A 22682-nucleotide genomic window follows, 5' to 3' on the forward strand; every position below is an offset into this window, starting at 1 on the left:
TCACTCACTCACTCACTCACTCACTCACTCACTCACTCACTCACTATACCTGAACTCTAATCTTCACCTGGTGCTTTGCTTTATTGGAGTCAGGTACAAGCTGCATTTGTACTCAATTGAGTTGAGATTAAAAACCTACAAAATCAATCCATCTCAGTCCTGCCGGCCCTGGCACCTTCTACACTCTCAACCAACCAACCAACCAACCAACCAACCAACCAACCAACCAACCAACCAACCAACCAACCAACCAACCAACCAACCAACCAACCAACCAACAACCAACCAACCAACCAAACAAACAAACAAACAAACAAACAAACAAACAAACAAACAAACAAACAAACAACAGCCTCTAAACCGCCGAGCACATTTGCAGATTAAAAACACAACTCCACACAATCCACCACAATGAAAAGCCCCTTTGGCCATGCGTTTATAACCTATCCCGACACAAAAAAAGTCAATCCAAATACCACATGATTGTCTTCTAGACAGAGTCAAGACTTGTTCATGACTAATTCAAAAGCTAGACTGTAGGACAACCGCATCACCTGGTACATTTCTCATTCAGTTCTCATTCCCACAATAAATGCCCTTCAACCAGGGGACACCACAATATTTCACACACACAATATGTACATCTTTTGTTCGGATAAAGTTTATTTAATTTTCAACAGAGTTGTGGTCTTTGTGTGTCATTGTGGGTTGTGACTGTAACTAGTGACTGTAGCTGCACTAACCCTGAACCCTAAACCCTAAACCCAAACCCCTAGTAGGAGCTGCATGTAAACTGTATCCTAAGTCATAATCAGGTGTATTTGTATATATTGTCTGCGAAATATTGCGGTCCTCCCCGGGCGAAGGGCATATTTGGCCATTTGTGGGGCTCGTCTTGCTAAGCGCGCATGCAGAGTAGACTGTAAGGTCTTCTGCGCTTAGCAAGACGAGCCCCACAAATGGCCAAATATGCCCTTCGCCCGGGGAGGACCGCAATATTTCGCAGACAATATATTCCAAAATTACTAAACAGCAAACATACGTACATACATCCATCCATCCATCCATCCGTACAATAGGTCATTTCCCCAATCTGCCTCAGGTGTTTCACTCCCACAGGCTCTCTGCTGCTGCTGCAGGCAATTAACCCCAATTATCACCTTTCAGCTCACTCCACCTTCCACTCTGCCCTTCACACAGGGTTTCCCAGTTGGAACTGTCTGTCTGCCGTGTGACACTGCACATGTAAGGGGCATGTCACACCTCACAACAAGGAACATTTCTTTTCTCCACATAAAGTGCCTGTTCTGATCTTCACACTTTGATATCTTGAGAACAGTAATGTTATATTTTTTCACACCTCATGAACTCAATCCTTGTAACCCTGGCTAGATGTATCACTACACATTAACAATGTCAACAATTCTGCTTCTGCATAGGAAGCAATACTTTCTTACTTGTGGGGGCCCAGGGAACATTTAACACTTAAACCAATATAAACCAACTCCAATTACTCTACATGATACATCACTTTCTCCCTCTCTCCCACTGTGCAGCAGGACCACCTCAAGCAAAACAACACACTCCACAAATTCCCCCTTTGCATGTCACACAGCCATGACTGAACAAAACAAAGTGTCACAATTTCAACAGACATGAACATCATTCTACACAAACACGTTGTAGCAGCAGTCTTCAGATTGTCAGCTGGGTAAACTCCACATTCAGGTTTCAATATTCATATTATTAATAATTAATCTAAAAAAACAACAACAAACAAACAGATCTTCGCTGAGCTCTGTCAACCTGCTGCAGTGTCATCTGTCGGACATGGTGATTGTTCATCTTGTGCAACAATTGATATTTACTAAGGCTTTTTTACACAGTTGCTGTGGTTACATCCACACATGTACAAACTGCTGCAAACCTACAATAAGGCACTTACCATTTTTAAAAACTACTTCTCTACATAGGAAACATAAAAAATAAATAGTGTCCATGTCAACAGTTTGTACAGCAGTGATTTCCAGCTTCTCTCAGCAGCATGTGCTTATATTTGGCTGAGGCCATTCCAGGCCACGGTGAGGCCAGAGCCTCTCGGTCTCCTCACCGGCTCCATGGATGAGGTGCTCTGTGGCAGGGGGGGGGGGGCAGCACTGGAGTGCAGGCACTTTCTCAAGTCTTCTGGCAAAGCAGCGAGTCAGACCTTCCTGTTGCTCACAGAGCCGTCTCAAAGATGACCAGGTTACCGTCTGCCGTCTCCGCATGTCCGTTTGACATGTTGGAGCGGCTTCTGTTATCGAACACCTGACAACACAAGCAGCACAGGTCACAAACACAAGCCTCTCACAGCAGGACACATGATGAACATTTGACCATGAAGGACACGCTCACCTGTTTAGCTGCCTGTAGTAAAGCGGCTGCTTCCTGTTTACCCGTCTGCTGCACCATCTTGTAAAAGATGCCGTCTGGATCTTGAAGGAGGGTGAAAGGCTCATCAAAGGCATGGATTCTCCCTGCGTCTAGAACCTGCACACACAAACACATTTGTCCTTCTTAATTACACACACTACTGACATTCACTGCAAACATCTAATCAAAGCATTTCACTCACTAAACATTAAATGTCTGATAAATGACTTGAGCTCAAAACAATAATCTGCAGAGGAGAGGACTCACCAGTATCCGATCACTGTCTATGATGGTGTTGAGGCGATGAGCGATGGTGAGCACCGTGCATTCTCGAAACTTGTCCCGGATGGTTCTCTGGATCAGCTCGTCCGTCCTGCACAAAACACAGTCACAACACAGACAGTCATCCAGTGGAAACTAAAGGAAACTAAACCTTTACCGCACTCAGGACTCGTGTGTGTGTGTGTGTGTGTATAGCGTGTCTCGTACCTGGGGTCCACGTTGGCCGTGGCCTCGTCAATGATGAGGATGCGGTTCTTCCTCAGGATGGCTCTGGCCAGACACACCAGCTGCCTCTGACCCACGCTGAAGTTAGAACCCGACTCGGCCAGAACCGTCTCCAACTTCCCGGGCAGCTCCTCCACGACCGACTTCAGCTGCACCTGCACATAGGTACAATCAAGTTTGTTCAAGAGGGAGAGAAAGTTGGTAAGACAACAAGAAGGCAAGGCAGCTTAGAAGGTGCTTGTGGAAAGCTTCTTGTTCCCCAGGAAATAGCCAGCGCACAGTCAGCTAAATTAATAGTTATCATAGGACATGTTAAGCTTAGGGAGCTATTCACTGAGTCTGGTCCATTTTCTGTAGCACAAGCTTTGTGTTTATCTTAAATACACACACAAACAGACAGAGCGGGGGGGGGGGGGTCATTTACCATAAAGACACACAGATTGTTGTACATCTGTGCCATGGTGTGTGTGTGTGTGTGTGTGTGTGTGTGTGTGTGTGTGTTACCAACCTCTTGCAGAGCGTTCCACAGTTCCTCATCCTTGTGTTGGTTGAAAGGATCCAGGTTCTTCCTCATGGAGCCAGTAAACAGCACTGGGTCCTGGAAGATGAGTTCAAAGGTCACTACTGATCACACATTACTTAAGTCATATAAAGACTTAAAAGTTCAGGTGACAGTTGCCTCGTTATTTCCTGCTCTAAAGTTCATTTATTCCTGTACTTGATTAAGACAAAGTCAGTGAAGAAAGCACAATGAAAGAATTCAACCAAGTGGCCAAATTCAATCTGAATCTCTCACATTTTCAACACATCATCAAAAGGAAAACAATTACTTTCAAAAGAGGAAACTATCTGTGGATTCAGCAGCTGGAATCAGCCTCATTTACAAATGATCATATCCAAAACAAGCTATGACTCAAACTGACCAACCACAACACATCCCACGCTTTACCACCCACTTCTGACAATGGGAAAGTATTAATCACAGATGTAGCTTGTTTTCTTCTTCATTATCTTATTTAAAGTCAGAGGTTGATGTGACGCATTTCACAAGCTGTGGCCAAAAACACATCCAGTATCTACTTGCTGCAGCAGAGACTGAAGCGCATCAAACTTTCTGCTCCATGACAAATCAAAACAAAACAAAACAAAGACCCACATCTGTTGAAAAGATCCAAACACACCGGTTTGTTTTCAGTCGACTCATTTCCTGGCGCTCGGCTGCTGAATCGAGCTGCTCACACATAAAAGCTTTCATTTTAAAAGGGCTCACTGTCTTCCTGAGGCACAGGTACCTGAGGAATGATGGACATCCTCTGGCGGAGGTCGTGGAGGCCGATCTCTGAGGTCAGGATACCGTCGACATAGATCTTTCCCTGAGGCTCCGACAGGCGGAACAGAGCTGAGACCAGGGAGCTTTTCCCAGCGCCAGTTCTCCCCACGATCCCGACCTGACACGCCAGAACAAACAACATCAGCTTCACTTTAAACATCACGTTAAACACACTGCATGTGATCATCAAACGCCTCTGACCTTCTCTTTGGGTCTGAACGTGGCTTTCAGGTCATGCAGCACAGGCGGTCCATCGCCACTGTAGGAGAAGTTGACACGGTCAAAGGTCACCAAACCTTTTCTCGGCCAATCTGGAGGAGGGCGCTTCTGGGTTTCCCAGGGTGCTTCACTCTCCAGTTCAGTGTACTCCACCACTCTCTCCACCGACGTCATCTGAACACAGGAGAGAAGCAGAGCCACCATGCGCTCAGTTATTGATGCTGTTGTTGTTGTTTTAGAAGATTTAACATTTCAATCTGTAATAAAATCATTTACCTATTTATTGTTAATGACTATTTTCTGACCCGTTCACCTGAATCAATCATTTATTTTCTGCGTATCAGCCTTAAACATGTCATGTTATACAAAAGATTAGAGAGAAAGTGAGTATGTTACCATGTTCTCCACCTCTGCACTCTGCCTGACGCCCCACTGGAACATGCCCATCAGTGTGACCGAGTAGGTCAGAGCCAAACCCACAGAGCCGGCGTCCAGCTCTAAGAGGAACACATTAAAAATCAACACCAGTCCAAACCTGCTGCACTTCAGATCTCCATCCTGTCAAACACCATCACTGTGCTCGCTCTGGTGGACAGCAACACAAAGCCAAAGTTTAGTATTAACAAATGAAAACTCTTCCTCACGGTCTCTGAGCAGCAGGCAGCCAAACGTGGTGACGGTAACAAAGATGGAGCAGATGCCGTCGAGACGGACGGCGAACCAGCGAGAGGTGGTGAGGAACAGGAACCAGGCCTCTGTTCAGGAGGAGGAGGAGGACAACATGTTGTTACACAGGTCAGTTGAGCTTCATACTGATCGACAGTGAAGCTAACGGCGTTGATGCTGAGCAGAACCTGAGTGCAGGTCCTGATGGTCGTCAAAGGTTTTCTGGAACCTCTCCTCGGCTCCAAACGCCCGGATCGTCCACAGACCCTGAAGAGACGAGGACAGGTGGGAGAAGACGGGACTCCGAGCTGCGGGACAGAAAACACTCAGGATTTTCACACCGCCTTTTTTCACACACACTGGTGCATTGTGGGACACTCACTGGTGGACTCGAGGCGTTTGATGTCTCTGGAGGTCTGCAGGAAGTAGCGACGGAGGTAGAGGAAGACGAGGAGGAGGGGCACCACAGGGATGAGGATCCAGGGGATCACCGACGCTGCCACGGCGATGACCCCGAGGATCTGCAGGAACACCTGCCCAGAGAGAAAGAAACAATTTCAACAATTTCTATTTCAGATCTGACATCAGGGTATTCACTGATCTTCAGTCCGGAGCCCCGTCACACACCAGACATGTCCCTTTAGCTGATGTCGTAACAATATAATCGTAGATGTTTTCGTATTGAGCATCTACAATGACTGTGTGAATTGAATGAGCTGCCGTCTCTCACCTGGATGAAGTCCACAAAGGTCCACGGCATGTTGGAGTCCAGCTGACCGATGTCCTTTGAAAACCTGTTTAAAACTCGTCCTGAGGAGAGACAGAGACCGACATCATCACCTAACGTTCTCTACTTCAGAACACAGACAACAGATCTTTGTGCTGTTTCACTAAACGTTCACTCACCGATGGGGTTGATGTCAAAGAAGCGCACAGGTGTCCTGAGTATGGCGGTGAACATGCGGTTGTGCAGAGACTGTGCACACCTGACCAGCACGTTGAACAGGACCAGGTTCCTGATGAAGCCAAAGATGATGGTGGCTACAGTCAAACCTGGAGAAACAGCAGCAGAAAGTTACACACAAAGCAGTAAACAACAACAACAACAACAACAACAACAACAACAACAACAACAAGTGTTCACATCACCTCCATAAACACCCAGGTAGAAATCTGTGTTCAGCTCTCTGGTGATGTTTACTCCCTCTTGGGTGATGGTGCTGTTAGCATTTAGCTTCTCCTGCTCATCAGCCCTGATCAGTGGAAATGGAACAAAGGTAAAAACAAAGGTTGAATTATGAAATGACTTATTAATGACGTATTATTTCCTCCTTTAATGGTGTTTATACTGACCAGTAAGCTAGCCACCAGTCCTGCATGATGTATGCTACCTACAGGATAAAAAAACATGGAGGTGTGTTTGATTAAATCTCAGTTAAATGGTAAAATACATTTCATCATTCATATTTCTCCTTTTTTTTCACATTTTCCCACTTTTCCTTGTGTTCTTGTGGCGTACCTGAGCCAGGACATTGACCAGCAGGACAATGAGCAGAACCACGACGTTGGCTCCAGCTCTCAGATATTTGACGTACAGACTCACTCCGATGGTTCCCTGAGCTCGACTCTCCTCCACCACCGTCTGCACCGGCTCCGCCTGCCGGGAGAACTCTGCGTTAACTCATGGACACACACCACAATCTGTGCATGCTCACTGTAGAAAGAGCAACTGGCTGCATTTAGGAAGATTTTGTCCAATGAAAACACACAAGTTTCAAGAAAAACTTTAGCAGCAGGGGGGAGAGAAAACAGAGCAAACTGATCGCACTTCCAGTAAATGAATAACAGGGAAATCAAAAAATAGCAGCTGCTTATTGTTTCAGCTGCTCCAGAGTTCCTCCTCAACAAATTCAGTTTGAAACTAAAATTTAATCCTGTTTCCCAGTCATCCAAAGAATGAATATAAAACCTACAATGACTCATGAAGTACGTGAAGGTATTGATATCTATATCACAGCTTTTGCATATAACAGTAAGTCCAGCATTTCTAATAGGCACAGTGATCAGGCTGCATAACAGCTGGAGGGGGCGTGTCTGAGTCTAAAAGTTTAGAGAGGAGAGATGAAGTACCAACCGGTAACTGGTCTCCATCTTTGACCGAGTGCACAGAGGAGGTCTGAGAGAGAACCGAGTTCTGGGACAGAGTCCTGCTCCTGGTGAGGGCGCCTGGAGGAGGCGGCGGCGGCGGCGGCGGCGGCGGCTGCTGCTGCTGCTGCTGCTGCTCCTCTTCCTCCTCTTTCTTCAGCAGGGAGGTGAAGTCCACTCCTGACTGTTGCAGCTCTGCATACGTCCCCTTCGCCACCATGTGACCCTAACACGTGGACACACACACACACACACACACAGTGAGAACACACTGCACATCTGCAATCATGTTTACATACTGCTGCCAGCACCTAAACACCACCTCATCGTGCTTACACAAACCTCAGACAAGTTTATGGTTAATACAAGTCATTACACAGACACACTGGCGCTGACCTCTTCAAATATCAAGCTGAAATTCTCAAGTTTGTCAAGGATGGAAATCAGGAAAAGATCAATAAAGTTTAAGGTGATTTTCCCCTTTGGAAATAAATAAATAAAAGCTGTTGTGTGTCCCTTCAATGTGCAGGGTGACAGTCTGACCTGAAGGTGGGGCTAGAGGAGAGATTTTAATATTTCTAACACATAAATGGCCCAGAGATCAGAAGGTCTCACATTAGGATTGATATTCTGGAGATTTAAAAATATCCTCTTATTTTTTTAAGTACAGCAATTATCCTTAATTAACACGTATTAGCTGAAGACATGCTGCAGCTCTCAGAACACACTGGGCCTCAGGTGAGAACATTTTTGTATTCTCATTGTGCAACATACAAAATTGAAATTGTAAGTCGTCATAATATCTGCCAAAATAATCGTCATATGATTTTTGTTTTTGCATCATTGAGCCCTAAAGTCAAACTGTTTATACACAACTGTTTCTTGAATAAAGCCCAACAGGTTAAATGTAAAACAAATGCGTGTTGTCCACAGTGACATGAGTGAAGTGACGTGTGTTTGTACAGATCATGTGACTGTGTACGGGCACCGACCTCCTTGAGGACCAGAATCTGGTTGGCTGCTTTCAGGTACTGCAGCTGGTGTGTGACCAGGATACGGGGCTTGTTCTTCAGCAGGCCACAGATACACCTGATGCACAGGGAACATCGTGTCAGTTTTCAGCACTACATTTCTTCTAAAAACAAAAAAATGAATTAAAAAGAAACATGTGCTCACATCCATTTACTGTGTGTGTGCCTTCTACTTCCTTGTTACTGTTGTTATGTAATGTTCTGTGTGACTGTTATATCCAAGAGGAAGAGTAACAGGAAGTGTGGGGCCGACTTCAATGGTCTGGCTGACACTAGCAGCACCGCACCTCTTCCTGACTTAGTTCTAACACTTTCCTTCATCTTTGTCTGTTCTCACAAAACAACCTCGTCCAAACATCAACACTACAACAACACTATTAACCTGATATCCATCTCTCTGTACACTACATGACCAGTAACAGCAGATAAGTTTTCTCTCTTCCTCTCTCTTTACGGGAACCTGCTCCTGCTGTGATCTGACCCTGAGGTTTTCCCGCTCCAGTGTTGAAGCACTTTTCCAGTCCGTGTTGACTCCAGTATTTTCCTGTTTGGTAAGAGTGTGCGAGACCTGAACCTGCTGCTCCAGTGTCTCTGTATGAAAACGTGTGGACAGATGTGTGGAGGTGTGGACAGTTTGATCCTGAAGTCGCTCACTGTTCAAAGAGGTGTCTCCCGACCTCAGCGTCCACTGCACTTAAGGGATCATCCAGGAGGTAGATGTCTGCATCCTGATACACAGCCCTGACAACAAACACACACACTCTGTTAGTATCTGCCAACAGCTGGTAGCTGCTACACCACCTGGAAAGTTTCAGTCAGTATCATACACAGAGGTCAGACAATGTGCTTATCAGAAATAAAAGAAGCATAAAAACAGCAGTAAAAAGTATAATAAGAAAACAGTATAAAAACACAGATTATAAAACTTCTTTAAAACAGTTCTGATGTAGACCGTCCTCCTACCTGGCCAGGTTGACACGAGCTTTCTGTCCCCCGCTGAGCGTGGCCCCTCTGTCCCCGATCAGTGTCAGGTCTCCGTCTGGGAGCAGCTCCAGGTCCTGACAGCACAATATAACAAACACCACAACAGAGGCATGATCGCACTGGGACTATAGTTACACATTCAAAGCATGTGCAAAATGTAAACACAATCTAATCCTGTTATCTGTTTGAACTTGATCCCAACAGGAAAAAAATATAGCCTTATTTCCAGTCATCATGACAGAGTATTTTACTTGTGGTGGTTGGCAGTTTAAAGGGAGGCGGTGTAACCCAGGTTATTTTCTGTATGTGAATTTTCAGATGTTCCCTAAACGCCTCACACGCAGGCTGCAGCCTCTATTCCGCTCAACTCAAACAGCCAGGTGATCTGAACAGAGTCAGCTAATTTACCTGATATGAACCCGGGTGATTTTATCTACCTGGGCGGGTTCTTTATCTATGTATGGGAAAACACCACACCTCTACTTTCCCTGCTTCAAGTCTGTATGCAACAGCACCCATGCCACAGCACATTAAGAAAATCTAATAATATATATAATCCAGTTCATCAAGCTTCATTTCAACCCTCACAGCAGGAGTGAGTCAGCAGATTGACAGGAACTTTATATAACTGCATATAAAACATGACCCTGGTTTATGGTATATAATTAAGTCACCTATCTAATGAGAGGGAGCGTGTGCGTCAGGAAGTGTTACCTGGAAAGGTCAGAGCAAAAGCAATGGATGTGTCCGTGTCAGAACTATTTATTCTGTAGTGGTGTCACGGGACTCACCAGTAACTCATTTACTGGACACGACTGTCGGTATTTGTCTAACTGCCAAACAGTAGTTAAGTAAGTTCTGTTGTATAATGTAAAACAGGCATCTTGTGTTTCAAGACATGCAGTTATATGGTTACAACAACCAAGGTGGGAAAAGTTAATGAACGAGCCCTTAAAACGATAATAAAACTGAGATTAAACTGACACACACGGTTGAGGATAACAGTCTTGCATTGGGAGATTTTCCCCAAATTTAAAGTTACAAAGCAACTTGAAGAAGTCCACAATAGTCTGTGAAGTGTGTCACACTGCCATTTAAACACAGTTACAGATAAACACACAATGGTGCTGCCTGAGGCTCTTTCTGTCAGAGTCTGAGGAGGGAATGTTTGAGGAGTTTAATCAGCCAAATCAGCTAATCCTCTTCACCAGGACTGTGTGGGCGTTTGCTCAGATTTGATATACAGGAGATTGGCAGGGATCCACAATAACTTTTAAGATTGGATGCACTGGTGCACGTTATCTGTTCTTGGCCGTTTTATCAGATCTGAGCCACGGAAACTGAACGAGCCATTCTTTGTGAAAAGCAGATATTGTGACCTTTGTCTATGTTGTAGGCTCGGGGTCAGCTGAGGCCACCTTTTACCCAGGAACTAAGTACTCTGCTTTAGATTCAACTACACTACATTTCAAAAGGGAAATACTGTCCTTTCACAGCTTTTAAACCAGTGCTTTGCAGCCTTTTTGACTCTGTGTGTAAACATGGTTTCATTTCCATAAACGTTCAAATCTACTGAATCTGATGAAATCTTTCACTTTCACTGAAGTAAAGGATCTGAATTTGTCTTCCACCACTGATCTTACAGGGGAGACAGGTGGTGGAGCGGTTACCTGACCTGTTTCTGTTCAGTTCAGATTTCACACAAACACACATTTTTTTAAGAATATCAAGGACAGAGCCAATCAGAGGCAGAGTAGGGGCAGATGTTTGCAGACATACCGGTGCGACAAGTGAAATTTTTTAGACAGAATCACCTGACACCACTCTCTTTCCAACTGAAAAATGCTCCTTCAGATCAGTGAGAAAGGCACAGTCCAAAACTGACCTACAGAAATCTCACATGTGAAATTACAGAAACTGCTCTAAAGTTGTCAGAAAGTATTGTTTGTGCAGGACGGCGCTGCCACTATCAACATTCTGCTGAGTTCACCTTCCAAACCCATCAAATTATCGGATCATATTAACATCATGTTATCGTTATATGATCAAAAACAGCTTGCTATTACTCCAGTTCCCAAATCTGGGTGTCACCTGCACGTCTCAGACTGTATCCTGCTGCTGCCAGCTGCTCTCTATCAAACACTGCTAACCGCTCCTACACAGGAAGCCGCCCGATTTATTCGGCGTCGAAAACCATTCCTGTGTTATTAGTCAGCACGCTCTCCCCATCTGCCCACAAACTCAATATAATTCATTCTGTAATGGTAGATCCACATTATGTTAACAGACTGGGCAGCCATCATGACCTGACTTCTCCTCTCTATAGCAAGTCATAGGACATGAGTAAGACAGGAGCCTGTCTCATGGTTAACCCGCTAACGTTGGAGTTAAACCTCATTATTATTATTGTTATTATTATTATTATTAGGCATTATTTTTCTCAGACTGCTCAGACTCAGTCACCATGGCTACAGGCTCCCACTGTTGTTTACAAAAGAAGAATGACATTCGTAGCACAGGGTAGAAAAGATTAGTCGCAAACCAACTTCATTCTAATTTTAGCAGCTTCACATGTTAAAATGTCAAACAGGTGCCACAGCCTATAAAATACATTCTGAATCTATAATGCACAGCTTTCAGTAACTGGTGACTGCATTATTTCATTTGTGCTTATTGCCTTTAAGCTGCTGACTTATTACGTTGTATGACTGCAGTGAATAGAAATCAATAACTTCATCTGATCTCATTAAATATCCTGTTTAAATCAGCGCTCTGCCTCTGTTCTCTAAATGTACAGTTTGGTTTTTATTTTTGTGGTTTTGTGGAGTATCTTGAACTATGAACTCATTTCATGTAATGAGTTAGTTCTTTATCTATTATCAATCTATAATGTGATCCTGATTAAGAGTAATCTAATGCAATGATTAAAAGACTCACCCTCTTTAAAGCGCAGGCTCTGATGACTCTCTCGTACTTTTGGGGGTTCAGCTCTTTCCCAAACAGGATGTTACTGCGGATGGTTCCAGGGAACACCCAGGGCTGCTGGGCGGCGTATGTCAGCTGACCTTTGACCTTCAGCATCCCCTTTTCATTTGGCAGCTCTCCCAGGATGGAGCTCAGCAGGGAGGACTGAATGAACACACAGACACAGAGAGAGGTAAGACACCAGCTGATTCATCACACAGGAGAAATGTACACAAACCACCTGCTGCCTTCTGATTGAAATGATGAAACGTGTAAACGACCAACCTTTCCCGCTCCCACCGGTCCAATGACAGCCAGCAGCTGATTGGAGTTCAGACTGAGGGAGATGTTCTGCAGAGACGGAGCATCCAGACTCTGTGAGGGGAACAAGACATTTTTAAACATTATAATGTAATCCAGGAACCTACGCCCATGTTCAGGTGCACACTAATTTAAGGTACAAACGCACAAATATAAGACAATACTTTCTTCCTGAAAACTATGTTTGACAATGTGGGACTTATATTCAAGGATTACACACTTGTGAATTATTCTTAACATCAGATTTGAATGGAGAGACGGTGTGTCGCATTAGGGGATGTTGGTAGCCTTCTTGTTGCCAGGCTAGCGAGTGTCATCAAGTTTGTTTGCAGCGTGTCTCAGTCAAAGAAATATTAGACATATGTATAAATTCCTGATGAGTCAAATGTAAGATGTGTTTACTGCACAACGGGGGACGAAATCATCATCAGGAAGCTGTTCATTATGCTAACAGGAGAGTGTGCGAGTGTGTGACTGATAAACACAAACATGGGATTTATAGTATATTTTCACCACAAGCAAAACAGTTGTCAAAGGGTTAAAGAACATTCTTGGACGAACAGGTTTGGGATATTCTTCGTCCGTCTACCAGTGAGGACACGGTGTCTTACCTTGTCCCAGTAGCAGAACAGTTCCTGGATCTCCACGGAGACATCGTTCTTCTCATCCTGTGGCAGAGCAGCGCCGCTTTTTGTGATCTCATCAAGCATCAAGAACTCCTAGACGACGAAAGCAAAGAATCAAGTTTAAAGAGTCATTCAAGTCCATAAGTGTAATGTAACACGCACACATAAGAGATGGTTTATTTATTTATTTTAGATGAGCCTTTTGCTACAGTGATTGGGTAAACCATTACGTAATGTTTCATAAGTGCCAGTTTAAAATTAGACTGACATGATCAGATGTTTATGAGAGCAATAAATCAGAGGTTGTGGCTACACCACCAGACGTTCATGTCGATGTCATGTGAGTGAGATGGGACTGGGGTTACACAATAAGTCATTAACAGCCTGTAAAAAGTACGGCAACACGCAGTCCACTGTAAGTACCCGCAGGGCGTCTTTGTAGAGCGTGTGCCACAAAGGCTTAGTCCCAGCCACAGCGGCCATGGGTTCCAGTCTGACCCACGGCCTTTGCTGTATGTGCCCCCCCCAAATAACTGAAAAGCAAAAAAAAAGGACCAAGATGGTTCACTCAAAATGTTCATCTTGGCTATGTGTCGGAGAGGGAGGGACCAGCGAACTATTTTCAAACCTGTGGAAACGGCGGCCGAGGAAGGACACGCCATCCGCGCCTAATTTCTGTGTCACATGGAACACGGGGAAACAATCACGGTTATAATTAAATATCAAGGTGTAACGATGCTTCTGCAGATTGTGATCTGCACAGGATCAACTTCACATGGACTAGAGAGAGAGAGAGAGAGAGAGAGAGAGAGAGAGAGAGAGAGAGAGAGAGAGAGAGAGAGAGAGAGAGAGAAGGCGTGTGCCTTTTTGTGAGCTGCGTGAGGGAGGAATTATTTCATGACATGACATTAAAAGTGTCTGAAGCCGTGCCAAGCCCATGTCAAGAAAAGACTTATTTTCTTACTCCTCAGACTTAATGAAGAGCAGAAAGCTCGTTTCACTATTGATACAACTGAAAAATCATGCTGTTCATTAAATTATGTATTTGTATCAATCTTAAACTTAAAAATAAAAATAAAAAAACAACACACACATAGTTGTTAGTTCAGAACTCAAGGTATTAAAAGCATGTTACCTGAATCCTGCGGATGCTGACACGGGTCTCGAACAGCTTCTCGATGGCATTGGGGAAGAAGAGTGTGACGGTGAGTCGCACGGCGGAGTAAAGCGACACCGTCACAAACACACGACTGGCTGAGATGGTGTTTCCCAGAAGGACGTAGAGGGTGAAGGTGATGAAGACGATGATCTTGCTGGCGCAAAAGAAGGAGGCCATGTTGAGACCTCGTAGGTAGGAGCTCTTCATGATCTTGGAGATCTCCTTCCTGACAGGACACAGAGTTTCAACAGTCACATGATCTGGGAGGGTAAAACACGGACTGACGGTAACCGACATGTGCAGGGAAATTTCATAACAAAAGGAGCGAATGGTTGAATCTTGTCTTTATTAAAAGCACATGAGTCCACTAAGGATTTCTTTAATCCTTGAATTAAACTGATCAGTTAGGAATGACAGTGGAGACGAATGAAAGGCCTTCGGCAGAGGAGGATTTTAATACTAAATGTGGAGGAAATGGAGCAGCGGCCTTCTAGCCACAGAGCAGGAAAATATTTGCCCTAATTCTGCCCAAAACCAAACCAGTTCTCAAAGCTCTCATTGTCACAAAAAGCATTTGTACACAAAGCTCTGTTTATATCTGCGAAAAAATTATTTTTATACACAGCCTCGTCACAGCATAAGGTCCAACTACGGCCCCGTATTTTTAAGGTCCAATAGATAAATAGTATGGTAAGGTGCTGGAAACTTGAATTTCATTTCTTCTGCATCTGAACTCAGTCATGCATGTGATGCACGTGTGTGTGCGCGCGTGTGTTTAGTTAAAAAAAGCTAAAAAAAAAGCTAAAAACCACCAGTGTAGTTAAATGAGCCATGTGGTGCAGGCTGCAACAGAGGAGTGATCCTGTTGAACCCTGATCACAAGATCTGTTCCTTTAGAATATTTTAGGATTTTATAACTTCAAGTTTAACTTTATGCTACGTTCAGCATCATCAGTACCTATTCCCTTTTATGTATAATCCTGGTTTCAACATATTCAGGATCTACTATACAGACTGTCACCGAGCAACACTTAAAGTAGTGCATCCTTACTGTGGAGAGAAGTGGTGAGCGTAAGAATGGTTTCATGTCTTTACCTTCTGACCTCAGAAACCAGAGCAGCAAAAGGTTTCTCCCAGGCGTACATCTTGATGATCCTCATTCCAGACACCACCTCATTCATTGTGCGGATCCTGCTGTCAGTCAGACCGGCCGTCTTACTCCTGGGAAGTAGAAAATCAAAGTTTCCTCAAATGCTGAAGAAATATAGTTTAACACTAAAGGAACATTCATAATGAGTTTTTATGTGATTGCTAATGTGAAATAATTTCTACATGGTTTGGAAAACAAACAGGTATTTGTGCCTCAGGCTATTCACACTCCACCACAGTGAGTGACGGGGCAGGTCCAGACTGCAGTGCTGTTGCTGCTATGAGGCGGTTATAAACTGATTTACTGTCACTTGAACCTTGTCCAGTGCTACCAGCACATGAAGCACTGGCTTCATTAAACGTAAACAACGGCATTAAACAATAAACAAAATTCCAGGAGCCTTTGGGCTTTTTTACTGAATAAGTTTAACCTTAAAAAAATATTTTGTTTTTAAAAAGTGAAGAATTAGAAACCATTTGCCAGAGACGATATGCAAAAATATTCATATTGTAATTATATTGGCAGATACTGCAATTGCAATATGAATCACCTTTTCAGTTTTACAATTATAAAAATGATCATGATGCAACTTTGTGTTGGGTCTGCACCAAACTTGGCCATTTTGCAATTTCAATAATATTTCCATTAATTGTTCAGCCCTACTTGAGCCTCAGTTTTTTAACACGACGGTGTAACCTTCATGTTTAAAACATGTCAGATGAAAACATTAGGACGTCAGCTGGAGACTGACAGCACGTCTACACTCAGCTGTCACATCCACATTAGTGTTTTCTCTTCATTTAACACAATAATGAAATTGGAATAACTGTAAAACAGCGAATCCCTTTTTCCTCCTTTTAGCTGGCAAACTGCAAAACATCTGGTAAGAAGCAGGACAAACAGACCAGCTGACCAAATCATTATTTTATAGTCCTGACGTCGTCTCACAAAATCAACGTAAATAAAAATTCTAAATGATCGCAGAGAAAGTTATTCTTAGTGTGGATGTAATCAGTTTCAACCATTAGCTAGTTAATTAGCTAGCTGGCTAGCTAGCTAGCTAGCTACAGCTGATAAAACAGCAGTAGTGGTCATTGCAGCCCACAAAGTCAACAACTGTGGGCAAGAAAGCAACAGTTACTAAGAGAAGCACGGCTGAGTGAAGAGTTAGTTAGTCAGCTTGACCTGAATATCTGGACTGGATGTTTTTCAAGTTTGTGTGTCTTACCTGAACTTAGAAAAGAGCCGTCCAAACAGAGTCTGCACAGGCATCAGGAACATGAGGACCACCATGCCGGCCAAGCACGACGGACCAATCTCCATCCAGAGCAGCCCCACAACCGCAGCTGCCTGCAGGGGCCCCACCCACAGGAAGTGCAAGAAAATGGTCACCTGTAGATGCAGGACACAACAAAAACATCTGAGTCACAGTGACCCTCCAAGTTAGCTCTGAAGAAGCCCGTGTACTCGCATGTCCATCAGTACAGGGCTGTTTTTACACGAGGGGCAGAGTCACTAAACCCGAACCAGCACGAGGGCAAATCATGGTGGGATTAACAGCCCACTGCCAAGAAACAAAATGCCCTGAAGAAAGTGTGGAGTTTTCACAGCGGGCTCCGACACACTCATTAAACTGAAACTCAACACTCTGAGCGCTCAGAGCGTAATCAAGCCTGAACATCGCACTAGCAGAGAGCTGCCAGAGTTTCTCTAACACGAGACGCCATTACCGCACACACAATAAGAAATATGTCACACTTATCAAACCAACGTAACTGACGACTGTGACCGTGCCAAGAACTCAACCTCCACATAAGTGCTGACATGTAAAATTAGGTCAGACGCATTCCATGAGTTTATATCACGAGATGACTCTCTCTTTCTCCGTTATCTTTCCTTTATCTGCTTCCAATATTTTTCTGAAGTTGTATTTCATTTGGGCATTTTTTTTCTAAAATGATAAATGCATCTACAGTGCTAGAAAAATATCAGTGGAAGTGAAGTAGATATTGGAGACAAGAACATTTGAGGGGCACAGTTATTTTGCACTGCCTTGAACTTGTGGCAAAAATAGCAGCCTGCATGCTTTCTCTTTTTTAAAAGCCTTAAATTTCACTTACATCGTCAAACCTGTTGACGTCGTTGGAAAGGAGGTTGACAATCTGGCCTGTGGTGGTCTTTCCCATGGCTGAGCTGCTGAGACACAGAGCCTAGAAGAAGACAAGGATCATCATCAGTGAAGCAACGTCAGTCACAATCACCTACAGGATAAAGTACAAGTATAAAATGCAAAGGGGAGTTGTTTCTGATTTTTTCTTTGGTTAAACAAACTCTTTCAATGTTATCACTATTGTTTTAACTTTATCCTGCGTTTGTGCCTTTTTTCCCCAAATGCAGCCCTCAGAGGATTACATGACAGAAGTTGGCAGACTGTACCAACCACAAGAATGCAGGAATGACCTTAAATACCCTTGATATGCAAGTTGAGCAGCATTCAGTGACAATTAAGCAGAACTTTATGTTCTCCTTTATCAAGCGCAAGCATTGTGTCTTCCTACTGACCTTCTTATAGATCATGTGACACATGGCCACTCTAATCTTCATGCCCGTTCTCTGGACGTGGTAGAAGTAGAGGTGATGGAGCACTGCCAGGCCGATGGTGCAGATAGACAAAGCAGCGGCGTAGCCGAGGGTCTCGTATAAAGCGGTCTTATCATCTGGGTTGTAATTCTCAAAGTACTTAATCATCTTCCCCAGGATGACTGGCTGGATCACTTTAATCACCTCCTGATATGCAGGGAAGGAGATGAAGAGGGGTGAACGTCACAACACCATAATTACAGCAGGGCTCTGAAATTAACAAATGAGATATCACAACATGCCTGCTGAACACGGTGGTTGTTGGGCCGAGATGAAATCAACACATTTAATTATTTGTTACATCTGTTTTGCATTAAATACGCTGCAACACAATTCAGACTGGACACTGACCTCAATGAGAGTAAAGAATCCGAGCACTGCGTATGGTTTCCAGAAGCACCTGATGATGCCTCTGGTGAGTCTGGGTGGCCGTATTTCTTTGATAGCCGTCTGGACCTCATGATCCCAGTACCTGTTGTGTAAACACCTCTTGTTACTTGATGCATTTTTGTGTGTAATAAGACATCGAGCCTCGCATCCAGATGAGTCAGGACTCGTCTCGGAGAAAGTGGGTAATTGCGTGAACAAACAGAGGCCGCCCTTTCACTTCGACAGCAGTGCTTGCAATAATACAGACCAAATTGAGGAGTTATGAGTCAGGCGATCTGCCTGGTCAAAGACTAGTTCTAACCTGCATTCATAATGTCATGCCCACGACCACTGGTCTTGGTTGCTAATGGCAACTCCTGTGATGGCTGCAAAGGTAGTAATGATCACCCAATATGGTCCTGATGTAAAATCTAACAACTTTCATAACACAAAAATCCGGTTGCTTTTTTTATACCTGAAAATCTATAAAAAGGTTAAAACAGTCTGGTTTCCATGACAGCAGGAGAGAGACATCCAAGGTCCCACTTGACGACACATTCATTAAATGGAGAGCAGGGAAACTTTATCGCATGTTCATGCAGAGTGACACAAAATAATTGCTTGCATGAAAAGTACATTTAAGTAAAAATATATCCCGTACACAACTTTAACATTTCTCTCCAGAAATGAAACACAAGATTTATCTGTGATCTGGTCATGAAATGAATCACACTATAAACTGCCACAAAAACAAAAACACCAGACTTTGTGCAGTCAGAAAACTTCTGAACTTCTACAGTAATTGTATTTCACTGCGGTAAAATTGCCGCACCATGGATAGACAACACTCACATCTGTGGAGAAATGCCATGACTGTTAACTCAGCTATTTCCAACACTGTGGAGAAAGATAAACTAACAAATACTGATAAATAAAGACACAGAGCTGGGACACCTTAAAGGAAGGATTTCATCCTCATTTGACCATTGATAGTCATATTTCACTGTCAATTTAACAGCTGACAATAAGCTGTTACATTACCACTGAAATACCTTTCTAGAACACAGACTGTGAAACATCCCAATAATCAATAGATGTGTGTAAAATCCAGCAGCTGAATGCCGTGAAGTCGACATTTCCACAGTGAATAATCAGCCAATGAGCTGACTAACATAAATACAGAGGGCACAACCAGGGCATGTATGTTTTTGTACTCCCAGAGTTTACACATAGTTTATGACAGGAAGTGGAGTGGACTAATACTGGTGTGGATGTTGTTGTTTGGGAACCAGACATAGACTCCAGTGTTAGTTCCTGTTATCAGCCTGCACGTGTTGTTGAGTAATATGTATACAATTAATTATTAATCTAACACAGTTGTCTATTTGTCCATCATTGTTAGAGCTAGACATCCCAACAGTGCACGGCAGCTTCCTGGTTATGTTGGTGTGTTTGACTTCAGAGGTCACAAGGTTCATGATTACAACCAAAGACCATGCTAGTTGTTTTGTTGAGGAAGCAAAACATTGACTGTTTACATTTTCCTTAATTACAACCAATCTAGTAGTAATAATGTTTGAAGTATGTCACAATGAACAATATGGCTGACTACTTAATTATACATTAGTCAGTCCTGTACTTTTAAGTACTGTGTTGGTCCAGATATAACTTTTACAGTGACTTTACATCACCTTGTATTACTGTCCTCGTAAATACATTGGTTATCTAATTATCTGTGTTTTTGGAATGAAATGGAAACACGTGTGAGTTCCCACAGAACATTGAGACAATTATTGTCTAGAAGCTGTGTGCAAGAGGCCACAGACCATGATTTGTCAATTTTTGAAAGACATACACTTGGTGTTTGCAGAGGCGTGCAAGCAATGGGGCTTGATGTTGCTACGCTAACGGGTTTCTACAAGTTCCCTTATGGTTATCCCAGTTTTAGTTTCCCAGAGGTGACACAAATATGGGGTTTACTTTCTCCTGAAGTATTTCAGATTGCACTTTTGTAAGAAAAGGTTTCAAGGATGAGGACAGTTTTAGGGGAAACTTCCTATCACCAAAGGGGTATTATATAGTATTTTCAAATAAATCATATATATATATATCATACAGTAATTCAGCTCGTCACCGACACCAAAACAATAAATACAGATGTCTATAATTTTGTTTTGGTTCATCAAAACTGCCCATGTGCAAATGTGGTTTCAAGTAATGGACGTGGCTGTTCTGCCAACAACAGCATGGCTGTGCTGTGAATTGAAAGGAGCTCATCATCAGGGAATTGTTGGTTGGTGAAGGTGTGCTTTATAATGACGCATCTGTTATCTCCTGATGCACACAAGAAAACAAGCTCGACTCCAACGCTGGCTTTGATATCTACTACAGTTGACAATACATTTGAGTTGAGACATAATAACTCCGCTTTCAGATTTACAGCTGCATTCTGACAAATAATATTATACTTCTAGATATCAAAAACAATGATTTATATATCATTAACCACAAGGAATCAAAGATATTTTTCAAGTGGCGAGAACTTGAAGTAGGGATATCTGAAACTGATGTTCCAGGCGGCTCCATTAATGACAACTAACAGATATATGTGACGTGAATCTGGTCCAGCTGCTGAATTAAAACACTGCCTATCATATGTTACTTCAGTGATTATTCACATGCAGAGAGATGATTTTAAAAAGGCACCTACCTCTGCAGGTCCTGACCCAGTCTCTCCGACCTGTCCTCCACGAGCACTTCGTACATGTCATCTTCCTCCAGCCTTCGTTTGTATCCAGTTCTGAACAAAGGATTGAGCCACCTGAGGAAGATTTGGAAAGAAAGGTGACCATCAATTCTCCATGGTGTTGTTAGAGCACTTGCAGCTGTATAAAACACACTTGCAGCTGTATAAAACACACTTGCAGCTGTATAAAACACACTTGCAGCTGTATAAAACACACTTGCAGCTGTATAAGACACATTTGCAGCTGTATAAGACACACTTGCAGCTGTACAAGACACATTTGCAGCTGTATAAGACACACTTGCAGCTGTACAAGACACATTTGCAGCTGTATAAAACACACTTGCAGCTGTACAAGACACATTTGCAGCTGTATAAGACACACTTGCAGCTGTATAAGACACATTTGCAGCTGTATAAGACATATTTGCAGCTGTATAAAACACACTTGCAGCTGTATAAAACACACTTGCAGCTGTATAAGACACATTTGCAGCTGTATAAGACATATTTGCAGCTGTATAAGACACACTTGCAACTATTAACACTTGTCAGGTGCATTCATGAGAGAAAGTAACACATATGGTGCCATTTGCTTACATTAATCTCTTAAAACATCCAAGTGTGAAACGAGTGGTGAACCAGAGTTCTTAATGGTCTGAAGGGATGAAAGCCATCACTACTTACATTTCTGTCTGTTGTCACCATGGCAACTAATATGTCCAAGATATTTAAGGAGAGATCATGGCACACACACGTCCAACTTTCCCATTAGACTTGAGCAACCAAAGCAAGCGATTCAACAGGAAACGAGCACGGCGTAAACACGGGAAGAACAGTTTCAGTTTATGTTTACTAACTGACACAGTGAAAACTTTCTCCCCAACCGATTAGGAAACCGTGTGCAAACCCGGTGACATGTTCACCTAACCGTCAACGGCTGCACTTCTGACACTAGCGGTGTAAAGTAGTTTTCAGTTAACGGTTATCTTTTAATCAGTACTTTCTTTCTTTTCTAAATTTTTTTTAATCGTGGAGTTAACTGTTGATTTAAGTGTTGAACAACCATGCTGTGTCGGTGTGTTTGAACCAGGTTTGAATCCCCCGCTAACGACTAGCTAACGACGGCGTTTACCATCCGGGAAGTTTTTCTCCGACTTACCAGAAAAATATCTTTGACAAAAGACCCGCCGTCGCTGCCGGGTTCGTCTTAGCATCTTTACTGACTTTTTCCATGGTAGTCTGTCACCCAAACAGTAGTTTTTCTTACAACTTTTCCCCCCTCTCTCTCTCTGAAAAAACTGCTGCTCTGGGCAATGCGGCTGTTACTCCACAACTCACATCTGTGACAAGGTGCGTTACGTATCTCCCTCAGACACACGAGCTCGTAGCACCAAAAGATTAAAGAAGCAC

At 43.3% G+C, this 22682-nt stretch overlaps 1 protein-coding gene across 1 annotated transcript; it reads right to left on the reverse strand.

The window, feature by feature from the left end:
- Window positions 1-955: 955 nt before the first annotated feature.
- LOC130165602 (ATP-binding cassette sub-family C member 4-like) lies at window positions 956-22647 on the reverse strand. Its single transcript, XM_056370995.1, has 31 exons — window positions 22432-22647; window positions 21234-21344; window positions 18506-18626; window positions 18077-18301; window positions 17635-17724; window positions 16743-16906; window positions 15460-15585; window positions 14341-14590; window positions 13191-13298; window positions 12544-12633; window positions 12232-12423; window positions 9274-9368; window positions 8965-9051; window positions 8272-8368; window positions 7269-7505; window positions 6654-6791; window positions 6488-6525; window positions 6284-6387; window positions 6041-6187; window positions 5865-5944; window positions 5517-5667; window positions 5323-5442; window positions 5113-5223; window positions 4865-4965; window positions 4451-4642; window positions 4212-4367; window positions 3428-3517; window positions 2902-3074; window positions 2680-2785; window positions 2395-2529; window positions 956-2307 (listed from the first exon to the last, which is right to left on the reverse strand). The coding sequence occupies exons 1-31, from the start codon at window positions 22503-22505 to the stop codon at window positions 2218-2220; spliced, it is 3999 nt and encodes a 1332-aa protein (XP_056226970.1). The 5' UTR covers window positions 22506-22647; the 3' UTR covers window positions 956-2217.
- Between the last annotated feature and the right edge of the window lie 35 nt (window positions 22648-22682).

The sequence above is a fragment of the Seriola aureovittata genome, chromosome 24 (assembly GCF_021018895.1).
Source record: "Seriola aureovittata isolate HTS-2021-v1 ecotype China chromosome 24, ASM2101889v1, whole genome shotgun sequence".
Classification (NCBI taxonomy): domain Eukaryota; kingdom Metazoa; phylum Chordata; class Actinopteri; order Carangiformes; family Carangidae; genus Seriola; species Seriola aureovittata.